The sequence below is a fragment of the Bufo gargarizans genome, chromosome 6 (assembly GCF_014858855.1).
Source record: "Bufo gargarizans isolate SCDJY-AF-19 chromosome 6, ASM1485885v1, whole genome shotgun sequence".
In the NCBI taxonomy this organism is placed as follows: Eukaryota; Metazoa; Chordata; class Amphibia; order Anura; family Bufonidae; genus Bufo; species Bufo gargarizans.
This window is the reverse complement of record NC_058085.1, coordinates 332,099,698-332,124,625: the sequence shown is the minus strand read 5'-3', so window position 1 is coordinate 332,124,625 and position 24,928 is coordinate 332,099,698. Positions and strand designations below refer to the sequence as shown.

The window sequence follows — 24,928 nt, the reverse complement described above, 5'->3', positions numbered from 1 at the left end:
TTGATGGCACGGTCCACCGCATTATTGACGAAATCCTGCGCCGTTCACTTCTGTCTTCGGTGCAGGCGCAGTAAGCGAATGATGCGCTCCTGGTGGCGGATTCCTCACTGCGCCTGCGCCGACTAAGTCACAGTGAGGAAGCCGGCACCAGGAGAGCGGCCTTCACTTACTGCGCCGAAGACCGAAGTGAACGTCGCGGGATTTCATCAACGATGCGGTGGACCGTGGCATCAATCAAGAGGAGCTGGGCAGAACAGGGGACCTGGGCGGGATAAAGCGTGAGTAGACGGAGCCTCTAGGTGCCGATTTTACGCCCACATAGCACCTAGAGGCTCATTAGCATATAATAAAAGTGCTTTTTTTTTTTTACAAAAACGGCTGCAGTGACTAATGTTAGAAACATACTGTTATGTAGTGCTGACATGAGCGCATCGCTCATGTCAGTCAGCTACTAACGGTATTTCTGGTGGTAGAAACCCTTTAAGTCTTCTGAAATAATGACCCCTAAATCCCTTTCCTCGTGTGAATGAGTCCTAATTTTTTTCAAGATCGGCATCCCATCCTTCACTGAACTTGTTCAATGGATCAACCATCACAACCTCCTCTGGCAGAGAGCTCCAAAGTCTCACTGCTCTTACAGTAAAGAATCACCATCTATGATGATGAAAACCTTCTTTGATCCAGATGTAGAGGATCTCCTCTTTTCAGGGTTACAGACTTGGGCGTATAAACATAACTCTGCACTGTCCATGTATTTGTACATTGTAATTAGATCTCCCCTAAGTCATCTTTTATCCCAGAATAAGCAGCCACTCTAATTGGGCTATGTTGCTTCTTATACAGAGAATTGTACTATTATGTGTGGTCTCGCTAGTGATTTGTAAAAGAGCCAAAACTCTGTTCTTGTCGTGAGCTTCTATGCCTGTATTGAAGCACATTAGTCTTAGCAGCAGCTACCTGGCACTGGTTGCTACAGTTAAAGGGTTGATCCATCTGTGACATTGATGGCATAGTGCTAGCTATGTCAATATGCGGATCACACCTCTGGGACCTGCTCCCATCTCCAGAACAGGGGCGTCGAAATGAAGGGAGAGCACAATTCACATGCGCTGCGTGCTCTCCAAGTCGCATAGCTATGAATGGAGAGCGCTCTGTGCATGCACGGTCACCTATCCATTCACTGTTATGACACTGCTGGCTCTTGGCTATTTATGTAATTCGAATAGCGGTGAAGGGAGGGTAGACACACATGCGCAGTGTGCTGTCTGTTCACTTGAGGGACTCTGTTCTTGAGATAGGAGTGGGTCCTTGAGGTGAGACCTGCATCTATCTGACATTGATGGCCTATCCTAGCGATATGCCATCAATGTCTGAGATGGGCCAACCCCTTTAAGTTTACTGTCCATCAATACCCCCAATTAAAGTGCAGATAAAAACACATTGACCGTTCAAAGCTAAAGCTCAATGTGTACACAATATGGACAGACAGGACTACGGATTAAATATGTGGTATCCGCCAGCTAGGTGGGAATGGATTCCAGTGGTAACCCAGCCAATCATCATTGCTGATACAGCTCAGCGCAATACTGATTGGCTAAGAGCAACCATTCACATATTTACTGTTGAGAATTAAATCCTTGAAATAATGTACAAATTATTTATTTTGCATCCGTAATAAAATCAAGATCATCCAAATGGTTCCAGCAGACGGACCTCAATATTACGTATCTTCTCCACAATAAGCTTACTGTCCATATGGAGTATGATGCACTCATTCCCAGTTGTCTCCTGTGTAATACCATTTCCTCCTCCATACTGCGCGAGTCAACAGGATATAATTTCCAATCCAGGTAATGATCTTTCCATGGTCATGATTTAGGAATAGTCCTCCTCTTGAACACCAATGCTGTGACGCTGCGACCTGAGAGTCCACCAAAACTAAAGGACGGTGTGGGCAGTTCATCTGTAACTTCAAACTCTATAAGGGAAAGAAATATATATAAATCAGCTATAAAGTACATGCAAAACCGAACAGCAAACCCACAGCTGTACTGTAGATCTACTGACCTCGGCACGTCCACACAAGGTCTCATCACAGCACTATTGTCACGAATACAGGGAAGGGGAGGGACAGAGAACTAGACCTTAAGGCTAGGGAGAGGGAAAAGGTCACCTCCCCTAAACCTGGCCCTGACTCCTGTCAGTATGTAAAGACCCTGAAGGTGGGAAAATACATACGCCGGAACCTAGACCCTAGGAGTCCTGAAATGCCCTAGGTAGTGACAGGGAATGAGACAACTGGTTCCTTCCCAGGTAAACGAACCAGCGTCTCCCTGAGGCCTAATAACAACAAGCACAGGGGAACAACCAAATCCAAGAGCAGTACAACTTATCTTATAGAAAATGGATGAGCAGGAACACAGGAAAGGTCCACACACCAACTCTTCCAAATCCAAGCAGAGAATATCAACCACATGGTATGAAGTGTGAGACCAAACTAAGTAGAGAATGCAGTAATGACCACGGGCTGCACCTGACAAGAGGTGTGGTCATACCAAACCACAACACTGAGAATCAAGAGACTGTCAGTTAACGTCATGTGCGGTCAGTCTCTCAGATCATCTAACCTCTGTCACAGAAGGTACCGTGACAACTACTGTAGCCATGTTTGAAGTTACTTTCAGTGGTGGACGTGGACACTTGGCTAGAGTTTTCTGACACCTTCCGATCATAGTCAGCAGAAACCTTTTCAGCAATTTGTCCTACAATAGCTCTTCTATGGGACTGGATCAGATGGGCGAGCCTCAAGAGGCTGTCACAGGTTCACCAGTTGTCCTTCCTTGGACTACTTTTGGTAGGCACTAACCAGTGGACAAACCTCACAAGACCTGCCATTTTGGAGGTGCACTGACCCAGTCATCTACCCATCACTATTTGGTTGCTCAGATCTTGCCCATGTTTCCAATTGGTGTATACATAAGTTAGAACATTTTTTTTTAGGATGGACCTTTGTTCATTACTGGTATTGACTATATTTCAGTTGCTTAGACTATAGGGGAAAATAAAGACTATAGGGGACATTTACTAAGACCAGTGATCTAGATGCTGATTAAATCTACGCCAACTCCCTTGCTGGCGTAAATTGAAGTCATTTTCAACGCCCAAAACAGGCATATGAATGATAAATGAGAAGGGCCGGCCACCTGGATCCCTTCCCCGCCCACCCCACTTTTCTGCCACCTCGGAAGTCACGTGGCATAAGCTGGGAAAAGTCACAGATTCGGCCGCAAATCCCCTTTGCGACCAAATCTGAGACAAAAGTACGCCAAAAAGTGTAGTACTTTACATCTTAAATGACCCCCTATGTGACTGATATACACTAAGGTTGTGTGCTCTACGAATTCCCTTTTAAAGGTATACGATTATACAAGCCATTTGGTTTGACAGTAAATTTAGGTAAAAAATGGCAGTACTACTGGGGCGCCAAGATTTAACCACACTTTATTTTAGTATAAAACTAGACATATACTATCAATTATTTATTACTTTTATATAATATATTTGCACAATGTTTTTAATTATTTATGCTACCAAATGTATCTGTGGACTGAACCTGTCAATCCAATGATGTCATTTCCTGTTTTTTTTTTGTATAAATCCCGGTGTTTGCCACTCTTCTAGGCCAGCCTGAAGAAGCCGACGGAGCGTCGCTGAAACGTATAGCTAAACTAAGACCCGATCACTTTGTTTATGTCTAGTTTTATACTAAAATAAAGTGTGGTTAAATCTTGGCGCCCCGGTAGGACTGCTATTTTTTACCTAAATTTACCTCTGATCATCGGGACTTAATCTGGACGCCCGCGGCAAAAGGGAGCTGCTTTGTTACCGCACAAGCTATTCCACATACGCTTTCCAGTGTTGTGCATGGTGTGCACAACCTGATCTGGTGAGTTACGATCCCTGACAATTAGGGGCACTCTCTGAAAAACTGTTTACACACGGGGGCGCGGTCCTTCTCTGTTCTCTTCTTGGTTTGATTGTGAGGCCATGTTCACATGTCATGACTATATTGGGTTTTTCAAAAAACCTTTGCACTGCCTCTGCTGCAATTCAATTACTAAAAATCACTGGCTACAAAGAGACAATTTCCTATAGTGTAGCTTCACTTTACAAAACCGACAACAGAAAAAGAATAAAATCTACATCCAGGTCTGCAAATAATATCCAAGGGAACCGCAGCACTCAAATACCTTGAATAACCGTGTAAAAGTGTATTCACCCGTGTCTCAGCAACGTTTCAGTCCTATCACGGGACCTTTCTCAAGCTTATCCAGGTTTGGATCACAAGCCTGCGGAAAGTCTAGTTTGATTAACAAATACTGGTTGTCAGATTGTGTGAATGAGTCAATGTGAACCAGAATGCCCCCTAGTGTCCTCCTAGGGGATCACACCACTACAGCTGTAAAGCCTAGGCCTGTGATGGCTAACCTCCGGCACTCCAGCTGTGGTAAAACTACGACTCCCAAGATGTACACTTGCTTCGCTGTTCTCAGAACTCCATAGAAATGAGTGAAGCATGCTGGGAGTCGTAGTTTCCCCACAGCTGGAGTGCCGGATGTTAGCCATCACTGGGCTAGAGCTACACTGCGACTTGCATTCATGCTGCTACATTTCACATAATGATAGTAAATGAGGTCTCATTGGGACTTGTACGTTTTTCTGTGACATGATAGTTATCAGGAAGCTAAACCTATCGATTTCAGCGCGACCACATTCACTATCATTAGAAATGGCTGAAAGTGAAACATTTGCAATCATAGTAAGGCCTCATTCACACATTTGTGATGACATCCGTGACAAGATGGTCAGTGGTTCATCCGTGAAGTGTCTTTGAAGGATCAGTGTGTCCATTTTTTGCCCTCTGTGTGTCATCTGTATTCCACAGACACGTCTAGGATGAAAATTAATTTCTAGAACGTCTTCTAGAAACGATCAATGAAAACCACGGACCCAACGTGGATGGCATCTGTCTTGTGTCCGTGGTTTTCATGGACTCAAAGACGTTTACGTGTGCGAGGAATCCGTAATCACAGACAAAATAAGGCATGCTTCCGTAATGTGTCCCCGCAGACACACAGTCCGTGGAAAACCACATACGTGTGAATATGAACATTTAAGCCAACGGATACCTGTGCGGTCCGCGGGAACATGGATAGCACACATCCGTGATTCACAGAGTCGCTGTGTAACCCTAGCCTAATGGGTGTGCGATTATATTCCTGCAAACAACGGCTCTGAGATTTCTATTACATCTGATTCAATATTCTAATAAACTTTATTAGTCCTTTGCTTAAAATATTATCAAATATTCATTAACAGAAATCTCTGCATAACGCCAAAGGAGTCTGAGCCTTTTATCAAGGCATTGTGTCCTGGAAATCACTGGTGGTCTGATGTCATGGAATTACCAAGGTGGTCTCCTCAGAAAGAGCCAACACGAGTACTCCGTGACTTCCTCAGAATCAGTCTCTGAGAACAAATAGATCATATGTGATGGGTCCATACAATGACCCGAGTGCAGACAGCAATGTATACATCTCAGTATACTCTACAGGAGGAGATGTTATGAAGCGTCAGATGCCCCCCTTACCGTTTCCGAACTGTTCCAGCAGCTCATCTTTGGTCCAGTTGCACGAAGTAATGATGAAAATGCCATTTGGCTTTAAAACCCGGCAGAGCGACTGTAGATACTGCCTACGTTTTTCTTCAGAACCGCTGGGATCCAGACTCACTGCATCAAAGGTGCCTTTGTCCAGGCCTATGTCAAACTGTTCTGCAGGACTGAAGGAGCCGAGGAAATCTGCAACCTGAGACAGGACAGCAGTTAACATCTCACATCAAACCAGCGGAGCAGGAGGCGTCCATAGGTGAAACCTTAAAGGGGTTATCCCACTAAAAGCATTTTTATCCAGGTATTGGATAAGTGGGGGTTCAACCGTTGGGACCCCCAGCGATCCTGAGAAGGAGTGATCCCCAAGCAGTGGTGTGCACGCTGGTCCACCGCCTCAATCACTCCGTCAGTCCCATAGAATACTTTTAGTGGGGTGATCCCTCTAACCCCTTGGTTAAAGGGTTCATCTATTTTCAGTTTTTTACCTCCTTGCCTTACAAAACCCATAATGTATGTATTTCTTTAATTATATAGACATATGATGAGGGCTTGATTTTTGCGGGACAAGCTATGCTTTCCTATAGCAACATTTAATATTCCATACAATCTGGAAAAAATTATGTATTGAAAAAAAACCTGCATTCACTGTGTGGTAAAGATAATAACACATTTCCTTCATTCTCTGGGTTGATATGATTACAGTGATACCAAATTTATATTGTTATTCTGGTGTTTAAATACTTTACAAAAAAAATGTAAAAATTTTTTTGCATCGTATTATTCTGACATCCATAACTTTTATATTTACCTCTGTGTGACGGCTGATTTTTACGGGGCCATCAGGCATTTTGATTTCTGCTTATATTTTGATTACTTTTATATTTTGCTATCTGAAGCATTTTCTACAGAAGAGATATACATTATTTTTTTTGCAAAATTCGAATTTGTAATTCTTTATTTTTTTATTACTTTATTCTTAGGCCCCTTTCACACGGGCGAGATTTCCGCGCGGGTGCGATGCGTGAGTTGAACGCATTGCACCCGCACTGAATCCTGACCCATTCATTTCTATGGGGCTGTTCACATGAGCGGTGATTTTCACGCATTACTTATGCGTTGCGTGAAAATCGCAGCATGTTCTATATTCTGCGTTTTTCACGTAACGCAGGCCCCATAGAAATGAATGGGGTTGCGTGAAAATCGCAAGCATCCGCAAGCAAGTGCGGATGTTATAAGGGAAAATAATACAATTTTCAGAACATCAATCCCATGCCCGAACTTCTGTGAAGAAGTTCGGGTTTGGGTACCAAACATGCGCGATTTTTCTCACGCGAGTGCAAAACGCATTACAATGTTTTGCACTCGCGCAGAAAAATCGCGCATTTTCCCGCAACGTACCCGCCTCTTATCCGGGCCAAAAATATGACGCCTGTGTGAAAGAGGCCTTAGTCTCTCTAGGGCAGGCATCTCAAACTGCGGCCCTCCAGCTGTTGTAAAACTACAACTCCCACAATGCCCTGCTGTAGGCTGTCCGGGCATGATGGGAGTTGTAGTTTTGCAACAGCTGGAGGGCCGCAGTTTGAGATGCCTGCTCTAGGGGAACGTTAGATCACTTATACCATAGACTACAATCAAAAAGCATTGCAGGCTTTGGTAAAACTGAAAAGTTCCTGTTGAGCATTCAGTGGTTGGAGGAGCCCCCTCTCTCCAAATAAACGCTCAGATCCTGTGGTCGCCATTGACCATGGCATCTAAGGGGTTAAATATCTGTGATCGGAGTTATCTCCGATCATGCACATTGCCAGCAGATGTCTGCTGTGGAGAAACAGCAGTCACCTTCCGCCTATGGCACCCGTTCAGCTCCTCAGCAGGCGCCATGTTTGAAGCCCCAACATTGCCCGGATGTTAGCAAGGGATCAATGGGCTTGTCTAGTTTATTAAATCCATCTTCAAATACCTTCAGGCAAGGATGCTCAACCTGCGGCCCTCCAGCATGCTCTAATAGCTGTAGGCTGTCAAGGCATGCTGGGAGTTATAGTTTTGCAACCTGTGCTGGTGCTGCAAGGGAAATGAACCCATGCTGCCCAGATACCCGCAGCTTAAAGCTGATCAAAGGAGATCCAGGAGCAGGACAACCTGTGGACCAGCCTGTCTTTGGGAGAGTAGCTGGGTCCGGGGTACAGTACACTCCGTCCAGGAACTTCCACACAGTGGCGTCACAGTTTAACCGCTTAATGGCTATGTAGGTGTAACACACTGTGACTACCAGAGAGCGAGGAGCAAGGTCCAGGTGGTTTGTGGTGAACGCTGTGAATTTCACCAGCCTATAAGCCAATGCGCTAAAATGCCGTGCCTTGTCTCTGAAGCGCTCACCTGTAGATTTACACTCTGAGACACTCCTTCCCTTTCACATATGTTTCTTGCAAGCGCGACGGCATCTGCACAGTAATCAATACCCAGGAGACTGCTGAACCCCGACTTTGCCTGTAATTTAAACCGAAGAATCAGTAATTATAACGCAAATGACCGATCAATTCATATGTCACCTAAACCAGTGACGGCATATCCCACCGATACCATTCGCCCATTATCCGAACATTCAGCACACTGGGGAGTGGGGGGTTTACCAAGCAAAATGACCCAGAATAATTGCTCAAATTGGGCAGAAATACTGGTTTACATGCTGTGTGCCAGATTTATAATGTGTTTTAGACATTTTTTGCACCTCATTAGACAATGAAAACTGGGCATGACTAGGGAGTCGTTTGACCTGAAATATTGCTATAGGTCAAGAAAAGGGAAGGGTCAAGCAAGATTCACCAAATACATCAGACTGTAATAAATATGGCGCAGATTCCACGGGTCTGCTCTAGTTTTAGGCCGTCACTTACACTCTGAAGGACCACACCTGTCAAAACTGGAAATTCAGCTATCTCAGGCTACTTTCACATCTGCGTTGTGCTGTCCGGTTTTGAGATCCAGCACAGGGTCTCAAAACCGCAGCACAACGCTTCAGCATTGCCCCCATTCATTGTCAATGGGGACAAAACTGAACAATCCGGAACGGAGAGCACCAGAATGCGTTCCTTTCCGTTTTGTTGCGTTCCATGGTGGACACAAAACCGCTGCAAGCAGCATCTTTGTGTGCAGCACGGGAAACTGAACACAGCCCATTAACTTACAATGGTTTTAGTGCCGCATCCGATTTATTAATTTTAGATATAATACAACCGGATCTGTTCGGAACAGTTGCAGCCGGTTGTAATATTCAAACGGATGTGTTTTGCTGTGGATCTCAAAACCGGACAGCAAAATCGCAAATGTGAAAGTAGCCATAATTATGACATGGCAGAATGAAAATAATGAGGGAGATTTATTATTACTGTCACTAACTAATTTATTATTACGTAATTTACTTACCAATTCCACCAGTAACATGCCATTCCCAGTGCCTATGTCCACTATGGAGGTCGTCAGCGGTATGTTCTGTGCATTCAACCATCGCACAACCCGGGTCATACTACCTTCTCCAAACCTGGTAAAAAGAAGGCAGATTTCACATACACTATGGTCTGATATACAACATACTCGTCACAGCTACATTAAGAGTAATGCAGAGCTGTGTGCACAGAGTCTCTATGGCATCACATGTAGGTCATAGCCCCCTTGTATGCTGCTGTATATGGTGGCTCCAGGAGGTGCTATATTCTACCCTAGAATCCATGTGTGCGCTGCTGTATGGTGCCTCCAGGAGGCGCTGTATTCTACCCTAGAATCCATGTGTGTGCTGCTGTATATGGTGCCTCCAGGAGGTGCTGTATTCTACCCTAGAATCCATGTGTGTGCTGCTGTATATGGGGCCTCCAGGAGGCGCTGTATTCTACCCTAGAATCCATGTGTGTGCTGCTGTATATGGTGCCTCCAGGAGGTGCTGTATTCTACCCTAGAATCCATGTGTGTGCTGCTGTATATGGTGCCTCCAGGAGGCGCTGTATTCTACCCTAGAATCCATGTGTGTGCTGCTGTATATGGTGGCTCCAGGAGGCGCTGTATTCTACCCTAGAATCCATGTGTGTGCTGCTGTATATGGTGCCTCCAGGAGGCGCTGTATTCTACCCTAGAATCCATGTGTGTGCTGCTGTATATGGTGGCTCCAGGAGGCGCTGTATTCTACCCTAGAATCCATGTGTGTGCTGCTGTATATGGTGCCTCCAGGAGGCGCTGTATTCTACCCTAGAATCCATGTGTGTGCTGCTGTATATGGTGGCTCCAGGAGGCGCTGTATTCTACCCTAGAATCCATGTGTGTGCTGCTGTATATGGTGCCTCCAGGAGGTGCTGTATTCTACCCTAGAATCCATGTGTGTGCTGCTGTATATGGTGCCTCCAGGAGGCGCTGTATTCTACCCTAGAATCCATGTGTGTGCTGCTGTATATGGTGCCTCCAGGAGGTGCTGTATTCTACCCTAGAATCCATGTGTGTGCTGCTGTATATGGTGCCTCCAGGAGGCGCTGTATTCTACCCTAGAATCCATGTGTGTGCTGCTGTATATGGTGCCTTCAGGAGGCGCTGTATTGTACCCTAGAATCCATGTGTGTGCTGCTGTATATGGTGGCTCCAGGAGGCGCTGTATTCTACCCTAGAAGCCGTGTCTGTGCTGCTGTATATGGTGCCTCCAGGAGGTGCTGTATTCTACCCTAGAATCCATGTGTGTGCTGCTGTATATGGTGCCTCCAGGAGGCGCTGTATTGTACCCTAGAATCCATGTGTGTGCTGCTGTATATGGTGGCTCCAGGAGGCGCTGTATTCTACCCTAGAAGCCGTGTCTGTGCTGCTGTATATGGTGCCTCCAGGAGGTGCTGTATTCTACCCTAGAATCCATGTGTGTGCTGCTGTATATGGTGCCTCCAGGAGGTGCTGTATTCTACCCTAGAATCCATGTGTGTGCTGCTGTATATGGTGCCTCCAGAAGGCGCTGTAGTCTACCCTAGAAGCCGTGTGCGCTGCTGTATGGTGCCTCCAGGAGGCGCTGTATTCTACCCTAGAATCCATGTGTGTGCTGCTGTATATGGTGGCTCCAGGAGGTGCTATATTCTACCCTAGAACCCATGTGTGTGCTGCTGTATATGGCGGCTCCAGGAGGCGCTGTATTCTACCCTAGAACCCATGTGTGTGCTGCTGTATATGGTGCCTCCAGGAGGCGCTGTATTCTACCCTAGAACCCATGTGTGTGCTGCTGTATATGGTGCCTCCAGGAGGCGCTGTATTGTACCCTAGAATCCATGTGTGTGCTGCTGTATATAGTGGCTCCAGGAGGCGCTGTATTCTACCCTAGAACCCATCTGTGTGCTGCTATATATGGTGCCTCCAGGAGGCGCTGTATTCTACCCTAGAATCCATGTGTGTGCTGCTGTATATGGTGGCTCCAGGAGGTGCTGTATTCTACCCTAGAACCCATGTGTGTGCTGCTGTATATGGTGCCTCCAGGAGGCGCTGTATTCTACCCTAGAATCCATGTGTGTGCTGCTGTATATGGTGCCTCCAGGAGGTGCTGTATTCTACCCTAGAATCCATGTGTGTGCTGCTGTATATGGTGCCTCCAGGAGGCGCTGTATTGTACCCTAGAACCCATGTGTGTGCTGCTGTATATGGTGCCTCCAGGAGGCGCTGTATTCTACCCTAGAATCCATGTGTGTGCTGCTGTATATGGTGCCTCCAGGAGGTGCTGTATTCTACCCTAGAATCCATGTGTGTGCTGCTGTATATGGTGCCTCCAGGAGGCGCTGTATTCTACCCTAGAATCCATGTGTGTGCTGCTGTATATGGTGGCTCCAGGAGGCACTGTATTCTACCCTAGAACCCATGTGTGTGCTGCTGTATATGGTGCCTCCAGGAGGCGCTGTATTCTACCCTAGAATCCATGTGTGTGCTGCTGTATATGGTGCCTTCAGGAGGCGCTGTATTGTACCCTAGAATCCATGTGTGTGCTGCTGTATATGGTGGCTCCAGGAGGCGCTGTATTCTACCCTAGAAGCCGTGTCTGTGCTGCTGTATATGGTGCCTCCAGGAGGTGCTGTATTCTACCCTAGAATCCATGTGTGTGCTGCTGTATATGGTGCCTCCAGGAGGTGCTGTATTCTACCCTAGAATCCATGTGTGTGCTGCTGTATATGGTGCCTCCAGGAGGCGCTGTAGTCTACCCTAGAAGCCGTGTGCGCTGCTGTATGGTGCCTCCAGGAGGCGCTGTATTCTACCCTAGAATCCATGTGTGTGCTGCTGTATATGGTGGCTCCAGGAGGTGCTATATTCTACCCTAGAACCCATGTGTGTGCTGCTGTATATGGCGGCTCCAGGAGGCGCTGTATTCTACCCTAGAACCCATGTGTGTGCTGCTGTATATGGTGCCTCCAGGAGGCGCTGTATTCTACCCTAGAACCCATGTGTGTGCTGCTGTATATGGTGCCTCCAGGAGGCGCTGTATTGTACCCTAGAATCCATGTGTGTGCTGCTGTATATGGTGGCTCCAGGAGGTGCTGTATTCTACCCTAGAACCCATCTGTGTGCTGCTATATATGGTGCCTCCAGGAGGCGCTGTATTCTACCCTAGAATCCATGTGTGTGCTGCTGTATATGGTGGCTCCAGGAGGTGCTGTATTCTACCCTAGAACCCATGTGTGTGCTGCTGTATATGGTGCCTCCAGGAGGCGCTGTATTCTACCCTAGAATCCATGTGTGTGCTGCTGTATATGGTGCCTCCAGGAGGTGCTGTATTCTACCCTAGAATCCATGTGTGTGCTGCTGTATATGGTGCCTCCAGGAGGCGCTGTATTGTACCCTAGAACCCATGTGTGTGCTGCTGTATATGGTGCCTCCAGGAGGCGCTGTATTCTACCCTAGAATCCATGTGTGTGCTGCTGTATATGGTGCCTCCAGGAGGTGCTGTATTCTACCCTAGAATCCATGTGTGTGCTGCTGTATATGGTGCCTCCAGGAGGCGCTGTATTCTACCCTAGAATCCATGTGTGTGCTGCTGTATATGGTGCCTCCAGGAGGCGCTGTATTCTACCCTAGAATCCATGTGTGTGCTGCTGTATATGGTGCCTCCAGGAGGCGCTGTATTCTACCCTAGAATCCATGTGTGTGCTGCTGTATATGGTGCCTCCAGGAGGTGCTGTATTCTACCCTAGAATCCATGTGTGTGCTGCTGTATATGGTGCCTCCAGGAGGCGCTGTATTCTACCCTAGAATCCATGTGTGTGCTGCTGTATATGGTGCCTCCAGGAGGCGCTGTATTCTACCCTAGAATCCATGTGTGTGCTGCTGTATATGGTGCCTCCAGGAGGCGCTGTATTCTACCCTAGAATCCATGTGTGTGCTGCTGTATATGGTGCCTCCAGGAAGCGCTGTATTCTACCCTAGAACCCATGTGTGTGCTGCTGTATATGGTGCCTCCAGGAGGCGCTGTATTCTACCCTAGAATCCATGTGTGTGCTGCTGTATATGGTGCCTCCAGGAGGCGCTGTATTCTACCCTAGAAGCCGTGTGCGCTGCTGTATGGTGCCTCCAGGAGGCGCTGTATTCTACCCTAGAATCCATGTGTGTTCTGCTGTATATGGTGCCTCCACCTTGCACTGTATTCAAGGACTATTCCATATTATTCCGTCACTCACCAGATCTCGCCTTCATCGCCGTACTCTTGGAAGGTCTTCAGTTCACGACTGTAAACGGTGTCCCAGCTGGAACAGTAAAGAACATATTCAGTCTAAGCCCACGCACACTGCACATATCACCTGGTTCCGGGACAACCATTGTAACTTCTGTCCATAACTCTATGGAAAACGTATTTGGATCCAGAACCCCAAAATGTAATTTCAAGATAAGAGAAAATAACGATAAAAAAAAAAAAAAATGCAGATAACTAAGGTCGGGTTCACATCACCGTTATCTTTCTGTTCTTCTGACGGAAATTAAGAACAAAAACGGACCCCGAGCATCAGTTATGCACATTTGGTATCCATTTGAGCCATTTCTGTCTGAAATCTTTTTTTTAGATGGAAAAATAACGGCGATATGCACTCTCTTTTAGGCCGCTTTCACATGAGCGTATTGAAATCAGTATATAAACCATCAGTATTGCTTCAGGATTTTATCAGGATTTACGTGCGTATTCTTTCCTCCCTGCATTTTGGATGCACTCCCATAGACCATAATGTGCGTATTTGGAAACCAATACACACAAAACTCGGACTTTCTGATGGAAAGTATACGCCCATGTGACTAGCCCTATACATTAACATTAGCAGCGGATTCCGGCACATAAAATCTGGGCCGCACATAGATTGAAAATACACTCGTGTCAAAGCAGCCTTCGACGGATAAAGCAAGAGCTTTCATATAGCAGTCAGGAGGAGATGCTGTAAATCACTTTCTATGAGGAGGACAGCAATTTCTTCAGAGTCCTAAATAGCACATAATGTACCAGAAAAATAACATGGAACCGTTCACACCCGATATCTAAAGGAGCAGCTCATCCTGGCACAGGCAGGGGGCAGTAGAGGACACTTAGTACCGCACTGTACTGTAAAGAGAGTAGAGGACACTTAGTACCGCACTGTACTGTAAAGAGAGTAGAGGACATGTAGTACCGCACTGTACTGTAAAGAGAGTAGAGGACACGTAGTACCGCTCTGTACTGTAAAGAGAGTAGAGGACATGTAGTACCGCACTGTACTGTAAAGAGAGTAGAGGACATGTAGTACCGCACTGTACTGTAAAGAGAGTAGAGGACATGTAGTACCGCTCTGTACTGTAAAGAGAGTAGAGGACATGTAGTACCGCACTGTACTGTAAAGAGAGTAGAGGACATGTAGTACCGCACTGTACTGTAAAGAGAGTAGAGGACACGTAGTACCGCACTGTACTGTAAAGAGAGTAGAGGACACGTAGTACCGCACTGTACTGTAAAGAGACTAGAGGACACGTAGTACCGCACTGTATTGTAAAGAGACTAGAGGACATGTAGTACCGCACTGTACTGTAAATAGAGTAGAGGACATGTAGTACAGCACTGTACTGTAAAGAGAGTAGAGGACATGTAGTACCGCACTGTACTGTAAAGAGAGTGGAGGACATGTAGTACCGCTCTGTACTGTAAAGAGAGTAGAGGACACGTAGTACCGCACTGTACTGTAAAGAGTAGAGGACACGTAGTACCGCACTGTACTGTAAAGAGAGTAGAGGACATGTAGTACCGCTCTGTACTGTAAAGAGAGTAGAGGACATGTAGTACCGCTCTGTACTGTAAAGAGAGTAGAGGACATGTAGTACCGCTCTGTACTGTAAAGAGAGTAGAGGACATGTAGTACCGCTCTGTACTGTAAAGAGAGTAGAGGACACGTAGTACCGCACTGTACTGTAAAGAGACTAGAGGACACGTAGTACCGCACTGTACTGTAAAGAGACTAGAGGACATGTAGTACCGCACTGTACTGTAAATAGAGTAGAGGACATGTAGTACAGCACTGTACTGTAAAGAGAGTAGAGGACATGTAGTACCGCACTGTACTGTAAAGAGAGTAGAGGACATGTAGTACCGCACTGTACTGTAAAGAGAGTAGAGGACATGTAGTACCGCACTGTACTGTAAAGAGAGTAGAGGACATGTAGTACCGCTCTGTACTGTAAAGAGAGTAGAGGACATGTAGTACCGCTCTGTACTGTAAAGAGAGTAGAGGACACGTAGTACCGCTCTGTACTGTAAAGAGAGTAGAGGACACGTAGTACCGCTCTGTACTGTAAAGAGAGTAGAGGACACGTAGTACCGCTCTGTACTGTAAAGAGAGTAGAGGACACGTAGTACCGCTCTGTACTGTAAAGAGAGTAGAGGACACGTAGTACCGCACTGTACTGTAAAGAGAGTAGAGGACACGTAGTACCGCACTGTACTGTAAAGAGAGTAGAGGACATGTAGTACCGCTCTGTACTGTAAAGAGAGTAGAGGACATGTAGTACCGCTCTGTACTGTAAATAGAGTAGAGGACATGTAGTACCGCTCTGTACTGTAAAGAGACTAGGACATGTAGTACCGCACTGTACTGTAAAGAGAGTAGAGGACATGTAGTACCGCTCTGTACTGTAAAGAGAGTAGAGGACACGTAGTACCGCACTGTACTGTAAAGAGAGTAGAGGACATGTAGTACCGCACTGTACTGTAAAGAGAGTAGAGGACATGTAGTACCGCACTGTACTGTAAAGAGAGTAGAGGACATGTAGTACCGCACTGTACTGTAAAGAGAGTAGAGGACATGTAGTACCGCACTGTACTGTAAAGAGAGTAGAGGACATGTAGTACCGCTCTGTACTGTAAAGAGAGTAGAGGACACGTAGTACCGCACTGTACTGTAAAGAGAGTAGAGGACATCTAGTACCGCACTGTACTGTAAAGAGAGTAGAGGACATGTAGTACCGCACTGTACTGTAAAGAGAGTAGAGGACACGTAGTACCGCACTGTACTGTAAAGAGACTAGAGGACACGTAGTACCGCACTGTACTGTAAAGAGACTAGAGGACACGTAGTACCGCACTGTACTGTAAAGAGACTAGAGGACATGTAGTACCGCACTGTACTGTAAATAGAGTAGAGGACATGTAGTACAGCACTGTACTGTAAAGAGAGTAGAGGACATGTAGTACCGCACTGTACTGTAAAGAGAGTAGAGGACATGTAGTACCGCACTGTACTGTAAAGAGAGTAGAGGACATGTAGTACCGCTCTGTACTGTAAAGAGAGTAGAGGACATGTAGTACCGCTCTGTACTGTAAAGAGAGTAGAGGACATGTAGTACCGCTCTGTACTGTAAAGAGAGTAGAGGACACGTAGTACCGCTCTGTACTGTAAAGAGAGTAGAGGACACGTAGTACCGCTCTGTACTGTAAAGAGAGTAGAGGACACGTAGTACCGCACTGTACTGTAAAGAGAGTAGAGGACACGTAGTACCGCACTGTACTGTAAAGAGAGTAGAGGACATGTAGTACCGCTCTGTACTGTAAAGAGAGTAGAGGACATGTAGTACCGCTCTGTACTGTAAAGAGAGTAGAGGACATGTAGTACCGCACTGTACTGTAAAGAGACTAGGACATGTAGTACCGCACTGTACTGTAAAGAGAGTAGAGGACATGTAGTACCGCACTGTACTGTAAAGAGAGTAGAGGACATGTAGTACCGCTCTGTACTGTAAAGAGAGTAGAGGACATGTAGTACCGCTCTGTACTGTAAAGAGTAGAGGACATGTAGTACCGCACTGTACTGTAAAGAGAGTAGAGGACATGTAGTACCGCACTGTACTGTAAAGAGAGTAGAGGACATGTAGTACCGCTCTGTACTGTAAAGAGAGTAGAGGACATGTAGTACCGCTCTGTACTGTAAAGAGACTAGGACATGTAGTACCGCTCTGTACTGTAAAGAGAGTAGAGGACATGTAGTACCGCTCTGTACTGTAAAGAGAGTAGAGGACACGTAGTACCGCACTGTACTGTAAAGAGAGTAGAGGACATGTAGTACCGCACTGTACTGTAAAGAGAGTAGAGGACACGTAGTACCGCACTGTACTGTAAAGAAAGTAGAGGACATGTAGTACCGCACTGTACTGTAAAGAGACTAGGACATGTAGTACCGCACTGTACTGTAAAGAGAGTAGAGGACATGTAGTACCGCTCTGTACTGTAAAGAGAGTAGAGGACACGTAGTACCGCACTGTACTGTAAAGAGAGTAGAGGACACGTAGTACCGCACTGTACTGTAAAGAGAGTAGAGGACATGTAGTACCACACTGTACTGTAAAGAGAGTAGAGGACATGTAGTACCGCTCTGTACTGTAAAGAGAGTAGAGGACACGTAGTACCGCACTGTACTGTAAAGAGAGTAGAGGACATCTAGTATCGCACTGTACTGTAAAGAGAGTAGAGGACATGTAGTACCGCACTGTACTGTAAAGAGAGTAGAGGACATGTAGTACCGCTCTGTACTGTAAAGAGAGTAGAGGACATGTAGTACCGCTCTGTACTGTAAAGAGAGTAGAGGACATGTAGTACCGCTCTGTACTGTAAAGAGAGTAGAGGACATGTAGTACCGCTCTGTACTGTAAAGAGAGTAGAGGACATGTAGTACCGCTCTGTACTGTAAAGAGACTAGGACATGTAGTACCGCACTGTACTGTAAAGAGAGTAGAGGACATGTAGTACCGCTCTGTACTGTAAAGAGAGTAGAGGACATGTAGTACCGCTCTGTACTGTAAAGAGAGTAGAGGACATGTAGTACCGCTCTGTACTGTAAAGAGAGTAGAGGACATGTAGTACCGCTCTGTACTGTAAAGAGACTAGGACATGTAGTACCGCACTGTACTGTAAAGAGAGTAGAGGACATGTAGTACCGCTCTGTACTGTAAAGAGAGTAGAGGACATGTAGTACCGCTCTGTACTGTAAAGAGTAGAGGATATGTAGTACCGCACTGTACTGTAAAGAGAGTAGAGGACATGTAGTACAGCACTGTACTGTAAAGAGAGTAGAGGACATGTAGTACCGCACTGTACTGTAAAGAGAGTAGAGGACATGTAGTACCGCTCTGTACTGTAAAGAGAGTAGAGGACATGTAGTACCGCACTGTACTGTAAAGAGAGTAGAGGACATGTAGTACCGCACTGTACTGTAAAGAGACTAGAGGACATGTAGTACAGCACTGTACTGTAAAGAGAGTAGAGGACATGTAGTACCGCACTGTACTGTAAAGAGAGTAGAGGACATGTAGTACCGCACTGTACTGTAAAGAGAGTAGAGGACATCTAGTACCGCACTGTACTGTAAAGAGAGTAGAGGACATGTAGTACCGCACTGTACTGTAAAGAGAGTAGAGGACATGTAGTACCGCTCTGTACTGTAAAGAGAGTAGAGGATATGTAGTACCGCACTGTACTGTAAAGAGAGTAGAGGACATGTAGTACAGCACTGTACTGTAAAGAGAGTAGAGGACATGTAGTACCGCACTGTACTGTAAAGAGAGTAGAGGACATGTAGTACCGCTCTGTACTGTAAAGAGAGTAGAGGACATGTAGTACCGCACTGTACTGTAAAGAGACTAGAGGACACGTAGTACCGCACTGTACTGTAAAGAGACTAGAGGACATGTAGTACCGCACTGTACTGTAAATAGAGTAGAGGACATGTAGTACAGCACTGTACTGTAAAGAGAGTAGAGGACATGTAGTACCGCACTGTACTGTAAAGAGAGTAGAGGACATGTAGTACCGCACTGTACTGTAAAGAGAGTAGAGGACATGTAGTACCGCTCTGTACTGTAAAGAGAGTAGAGGACATGTAGTACCGCTCTGTACTGTAAAGAGAGTAGAGGACATGTAGTACCGCTCTGTACTGTAAAGAGAGTAGAGGACACGTAGTACCGCACTGTACTGTAAAGAGAGTAGAGGACATGTAGTACCGCACTGTACTGTAAAGAGAGTAGAGGACACGTAGTACCGCTCTGTACTGTAAAGAGAGTAGAGGACATGTAGTACCGCTCTGTACTGTAAAGAGTCTAGAGGACATGTAGTACCGCTCTGTACTGTAAAGAGAGTAGAGGACACGTAGTACCGCTCTGTACTGTAAAGAGAGTAGAGGACACGTAGTACCGCACTGTACTGTAAAGAGAGTAGAGGACACGTAGTACCGCACTGTACTGTAAAGAGAGTAGAGGACATGTAGTACCGCTCTGTACTGTAAAGAGAGTAGAGGACATGTAGTACCGCTCTGTACTGTAAAGAGAGTAGAGGACATGTAGTACCGCACTGTACTGTAAAGAGACTAGGACATGTAGTACCGCACTGTACTGTAAAGAGAGTAGAGGACATGTAGTACCGCTCTGTACTGTAAAGAGAGTAGAGGACACGTAGTACCGCACTGTACTGTAAAGAGAGTAGAGGACATCTAGTACCGCACTGTACTGTAAAGAGAGTAGAGGACATGTAGTACCGCACTGTACTGTAAAGAGAGTAGAGGACATGTAGTACCGCACTGTACTGTAAAGAGAGTAGAGGACATGTAGTACCGCTCTGTACTGTAAAGAGTAGAGGATATGTAGTACCGCTCTGTACTGTAAAGAGAGTAGAGGACATGTAGTACCGCACTGTACTGTAAAGAGTAGAGGACATGTAGAAACGCACTGTACTGTAACGAGAATAGAGGACATGTAGTACCGCACTGTACTGTAAAGAGAGTAGAGGACACGTAGTACCGCACTGTACTGTAAAGAGTAGAGGACATGTAGTACCGCACTGTACTGTAAAGAGAGTAGAGGACATGTAGTACCGCACTGTACTGTAAAGAGAGTAGAGGACATGTAGTACCGCTCTGTACTGTAAAGAGAGTAGAGGACATGTAGTACCGCTCTGTACTGTAAAGAGTAGAGGACATGTAGTACCGCACTGTACTGTAAAGAGAGTAGAGGACATGTAGTACCGCACTGTACTGTAAAGAGAGTAGAGGACATGTAGTACCGCTCTGTACTGTAAAGAGAGTAGAGGACATGTAGTACCGCTCTGTACTGTAAAGAGACTAGGACATGTAGTACCGCACTGTACTGTAAAGAGAGTAGAGGACATGTAGTACCGCTCTGTACTGTAAAGAGAGTAGAGGACACGTAGTACCGCACTGTACTGTAAAGAGAGTAGAGGACATGTAGTACCGCACTGTACTGTAAAGAGAGTAGAGGACACGTAGTACCGCACTGTACTGTAAAGAAAGTAGAGGACATGTAGTACCGCACTGTACTGTAAAGAGACTAGGACATGTAGTACCGCACTGTACTGTAAAGAGAGTAGAGGACATGTAGTACCGCTCTGTACTGTAAAGAGAGTAGAGGACACGTAGTACCGCACTGTACTGTAAAGAGAGTAGAGGACACGTAGTACCGCACTGTACTGTAAAGAGAGTAGAGGACATGTAGTACCACACTGTACTGTAAAGAGAGTAGAGGACATGTAGTACCGCTCTGTACTGTAAAGAGAGTAGAGGACACGTAGTACCGCACTGTACTGTAAAGAGAGTAGAGGACATCTAGTACCGCACTGTACTGTAAAGAGAGTAGAGGACATGTAGTACCGCACTGTACTGTAAAGAGAGTAGAGGACATGTAGTACCGCTCTGTACTGTAAAGAGAGTAGAGGACATGTAGTACCGCTCTGTACTGTAAAGAGAGTAGAGGACATGTAGTACCGCTCTGTACTGTAAAGAGAGTAGAGGACATGTAGTACCGCTCTGTACTGTAAAGAGAGTAGAGGACATGTAGTACCGCTCTGTACTGTAAAGAGACTAGGACATGTAGTACCGCACTGTACTGTAAAGAGAGTAGAGGACATGTAGTACCGCTCTGTACTGTAAAGAGAGTAGAGGACATGTAGTACCGCTCTGTACTGTAAAGAGAGTAGAGGACATGTAGTACCGCTCTGTACTGTAAAGAGAGTAGAGGACATGTAGTACCGCTCTGTACTGTAAAGAGACTAGGATATGTAGTACCGCACTGTACTGTAAAGAGAGTAGAGGACATGTAGTACCGCTCTGTACTGTAAAGAGAGTAGAGGACATGTAGTACCGCTCTGTACTGTAAAGAGTAGAGGATATGTAGTACCGCACTGTACTGTAAAGAGAGTAGAGGACATGTAGTACCGCACTGTACTGTAAAGAGAGTAGAGGACATGTAGTACCGCTCTGTACTGTAAAGAGAGTAGAGGACATGTAGTACCGCACTGTACTGTAAAGAGAGTAGAGGACATGTAGTACCGCACTGTACTGTAAAGACAGTAGAGGACATGTAGTACAGCTCTATACTGTAAAGAGAGTAGAGGACATGTAGTACCGCACTGTACTGTAAAGAGAGTAGAGGACATGTAGTACCGCTCTGTACTGTAAAGAAAGTAGAGGACATGTAGTACCGCTCTGTACTGTAAAGAGACTAGGACATGTAGTACCGCTCTGTACTGTAAAGAGACTAGAGGACATGTAGTACCGCTCTGTACTGTAGTTTGTGGACCGCAAAACTGATGCAGGCCCTTCTTATATTTTTCTCATATGGCTATGAAGTAGAAAGGGCTTATGCACAAGGATGTATTTTTTTTCCCGTGTCCGGTCCGTTCATTTTGCAGCCCAAGCGGAGCCATTCACTTCAGTGGGGCCACAAAAGACGGAAATGGCTCTGTGTGCATTTCGTGGCCGTATGGGCGTGCTGCAAAAAAATAGAACATGTCCTATTATTATCTGTATACGACTGTTCTATTAGGGGCCGGACATTCCGCTCTGCAAAAAGCGTAATGCACGCGGCCGGTATCCGTGTTTTGCGAACCCACAAACCATCCAACAGTCGTATTATAGCTGCAGCAGTGCTCTGTAACCTGGTGTTAGACTACAACTCCCAGGACTGCCTGAGGACCATATGGCATGCTGGGAGCTGTAGTTTCACAGCGGCAGCAGGGATCTCGGGCACTTTCCCCCATGTTGCCGGTGTGGCGCCCCCCTGTGGCCTCGCCTGTACTCACTGCTCTTTAGTTCCCAGGACTGAAGGAGAAAACTCTGCCTCAGTCATATCGTGCGCCATGTGTGTTCAGCCCCAGGAGTAGGGAACATGCTAGAGTGGAGTCGTTAGAAGGAGGGCTGTGATGTCACTGGTCACGTGCTCCTTCATGGTCACATGACAAACCCAGCCGGCAGCAGCTTGTGGAAGGAGGAGGGGCTGTGTGTGCCTGCAAGCAGCAGTGTGAGGGAGGAGGAAGGGCTGTGTGTGCCTGCAAGCAGCAGTGTGAGGGAGGAGGAGGGGCTGTGTGCCTGCAAGCAGCAGTGTGAGGGAGGAGGAGGGGCTGTGTGCCTGCAAGCAGCAGTGTGAGGGAGGAGGAGGGGCTGTGTGCCTGCAAGCAGCAGTGTGAGGGAGGGGAGGGGCTGTGTGTGCCTGCAAGCAGCAGTGTGAGGGAGGAGGAGGGGCTGTGTGCCTGCAAGCAGCAGTGTGAGGGAGGAGGAGGGGCTGTGTGTGCCTGCAAGCAGCAATGTGAGGGAGGAGGGGCTGTGTGCCTGCAAGCAGCAGTGTGAGGGAGGAGGAGGGGCTGTGTGTGCCTGCAAGCAGCAGTGTGAGGGAGGAGGAGGGGCTGTGTGTGCCTGCAAGCAGCAGTGTGAGGGAGGAGGAGGGGCTGTGTGTGCCTGCAAGCAGCAGTGTGAGGGAGGGGAGGGGCTGTGTGTGCCTGCAAGCAGCAGTGTGAGGGAGGAGGAGGGGCTGTGTGTGCCTGCAAGCAGCAGTGTGAGGGAGGGGAGGAGGTGCTGCTGCAGTCCTGGAGGAGACAGCTTTATGGGGAGCAGGTGAGGGCGGCATATGGAGGGGGGGGGATAGAAGATCCTTCTATCTTCATTCAGCAGGACCTGCCCTGACGTCACCACGTGGTGAGCGCGATGATGTCAGCGCAGGTCCTGAAGTCATTATGTACCGTATCATCAAAAAGATGATTCTCCGTTGTGCGGCCGTTGCGTGAATTGGGGACCGCTATTTGAATGGGTCCGTGATCCGTCCGCACTGCAAATAAATAGAACATTTTCTATTTTTTTGCGGTGCGGAGGCACGGACAGAAACACCACGAAAGCACTCTGTAGTGCTTCTGTTCCACACAGCACCGCATCTTCCGGATAGTGGACCCATTCAAGTGATGTGGGGTGCACACATACGGTGCCCGCATATTGTGGACCCGCTGTTTTCGGGCCACAATACGGCCACGGCCTGGCAACGGCCATGTGCATGAGGCCTTATTATAATTGTAAAAATATATATTTTTTCTAAAATATTTAATAATGACCTAAACAGATAATAGGTCACCAATATTAAAAACAAACAGAAGTTTTTTTTAAATATTACATTTTTAAAGATAAATACATACACAATAGTAACAATATTAAAATTTTTATAAAAAATTAAAATAAATTACAAATCAAATAATTCACGAGAAAAAGGGCCAGGGTTGTGAACAATAGGGGGATCTGGTCTGTTCAGACGTGATGGAGGGTTTTGAATGTTCAACGTTTTGTCTCTTGAATGTTCCAAAAAATGTACTACATCGTGCGGCTCTTAACCCCTTAAAGGATAACTGTCACACTTAGACCGACCCTAATTTAAATTTTCATATATGTAGTTACTAATAACATGATATTCCAGAATCAGTTACTATTAGACTGACTTACCCCATATTTAATAAGATTCAGCCCTTAGCAACCAGTCTGCATAAAACTGCAATTTCACTATTCAGTTAAGATGGCCGCCACTGCCCTCACCCTGAGGCTAATCCTGCCTGCCCTCACTAGCCAGTAACAATAGCCCCCCAAAAGTGTCAGTAACCAGAGCCCTACCCCCCAAAGGGTTAATCTCCTGCAGCACAAAGGGGTCCTCTTACCACATGTTGCTTTCATTTATACACTGAGCAGACGGCAGATCTCCCTTCCCTGCTCTGCGCTGCTTCCACTCTGCATTCTCCAGCTCTGCTGAGTGAGGGAGCGTCTGCCAAGCGCAGGGACAGGGAGAAGTGCACACAGCCCAGGCACTGTTATCAGCTGCTGGGGAGGACCTGGCTGTAATCATTTACTTACAGTCCCTGGCTGTCAGTAACTGACCTTGCACACTGCGTGCTTCTGCGTCCTCCGTCCTTCAACAGATAGACGGACCCTGCATAGCAACCTGATTTTAAAGGGATTCTGTCACCAGGTTTCACCCCCTCCAGATAAAAATATGGTTATGTTCAGGGAGCTTTAACCATTCCTAATGTGGTCTTATAAATGTAATCTGTAGGCTCATTTTGCTAAAAATACGCTATTACTAACCTGTCAGTCATAAAAATAAGGTGCCCAAGGGGATGTAAATGGCTCAAAGCTGCCGCCCTCACCTGCTGCCGTTCGTGCCCAGCGCTGCCTCATAATCTTCTGTGACACCTCCAGCTCTCCCTCTGTAACATGCTGTGAAAGCCTCCTGCTCGCTCTCTCTCCCTCCCCCCTCCCCCCTCTGTAACATGCTATGAAAGCCTCCTGCTGCTGTAACATTGCGATGTTACAGAGGGAGGAGGGGGAGGGGGGAGGGAGAGAGAGCGAGCAGGAGGCTTTCACAGCATGTTACAGAGGGAGAGCTGGAGGCGTCACAGAAGATTATGAGGCGGCGCTGGGCACGAACGGCAGCAGGTAAGGGCGGCAGCTT

At 46.6% G+C, this 24,928-nt stretch overlaps 1 protein-coding gene across 5 annotated transcripts; it reads right to left on the bottom strand.

Moving 5' to 3' along the window:
* Positions 1 to 1,643: 1,643 nt before the first annotated feature.
* On the bottom strand, positions 1,644 to 22,390 carry EEF1AKMT2 (EEF1A lysine methyltransferase 2). 5 transcript variants are annotated; one of them, XM_044297814.1, is made up of 7 exons: positions 22,251 to 22,390; positions 13,342 to 13,407; positions 9,092 to 9,206; positions 8,045 to 8,155; positions 5,651 to 5,867; positions 4,251 to 4,360; positions 1,644 to 1,978 (listed from the first exon to the last, which is right to left on the bottom strand). In XM_044297814.1, the coding sequence occupies exons 1-6, from the start codon at positions 22,307 to 22,309 to the stop codon at positions 4,287 to 4,289; spliced, it is 642 nt and encodes a 213-aa protein (XP_044153749.1). In that variant the 5' UTR covers positions 22,310 to 22,390; the 3' UTR covers positions 1,644 to 1,978; positions 4,251 to 4,286. The 5 variants fall into 5 exon arrangements, 3 of the variants coding, with proteins under 3 accessions (XP_044153749.1, XP_044153750.1, XP_044153748.1); XM_044297815.1 differs by having other exon boundaries at positions 4,280 to 4,360; XR_006390394.1 differs by having other exon boundaries at positions 1,881 to 1,978; positions 4,251 to 4,349.
* Between the last annotated feature and the right edge of the window lie 2,538 nt (positions 22,391 to 24,928).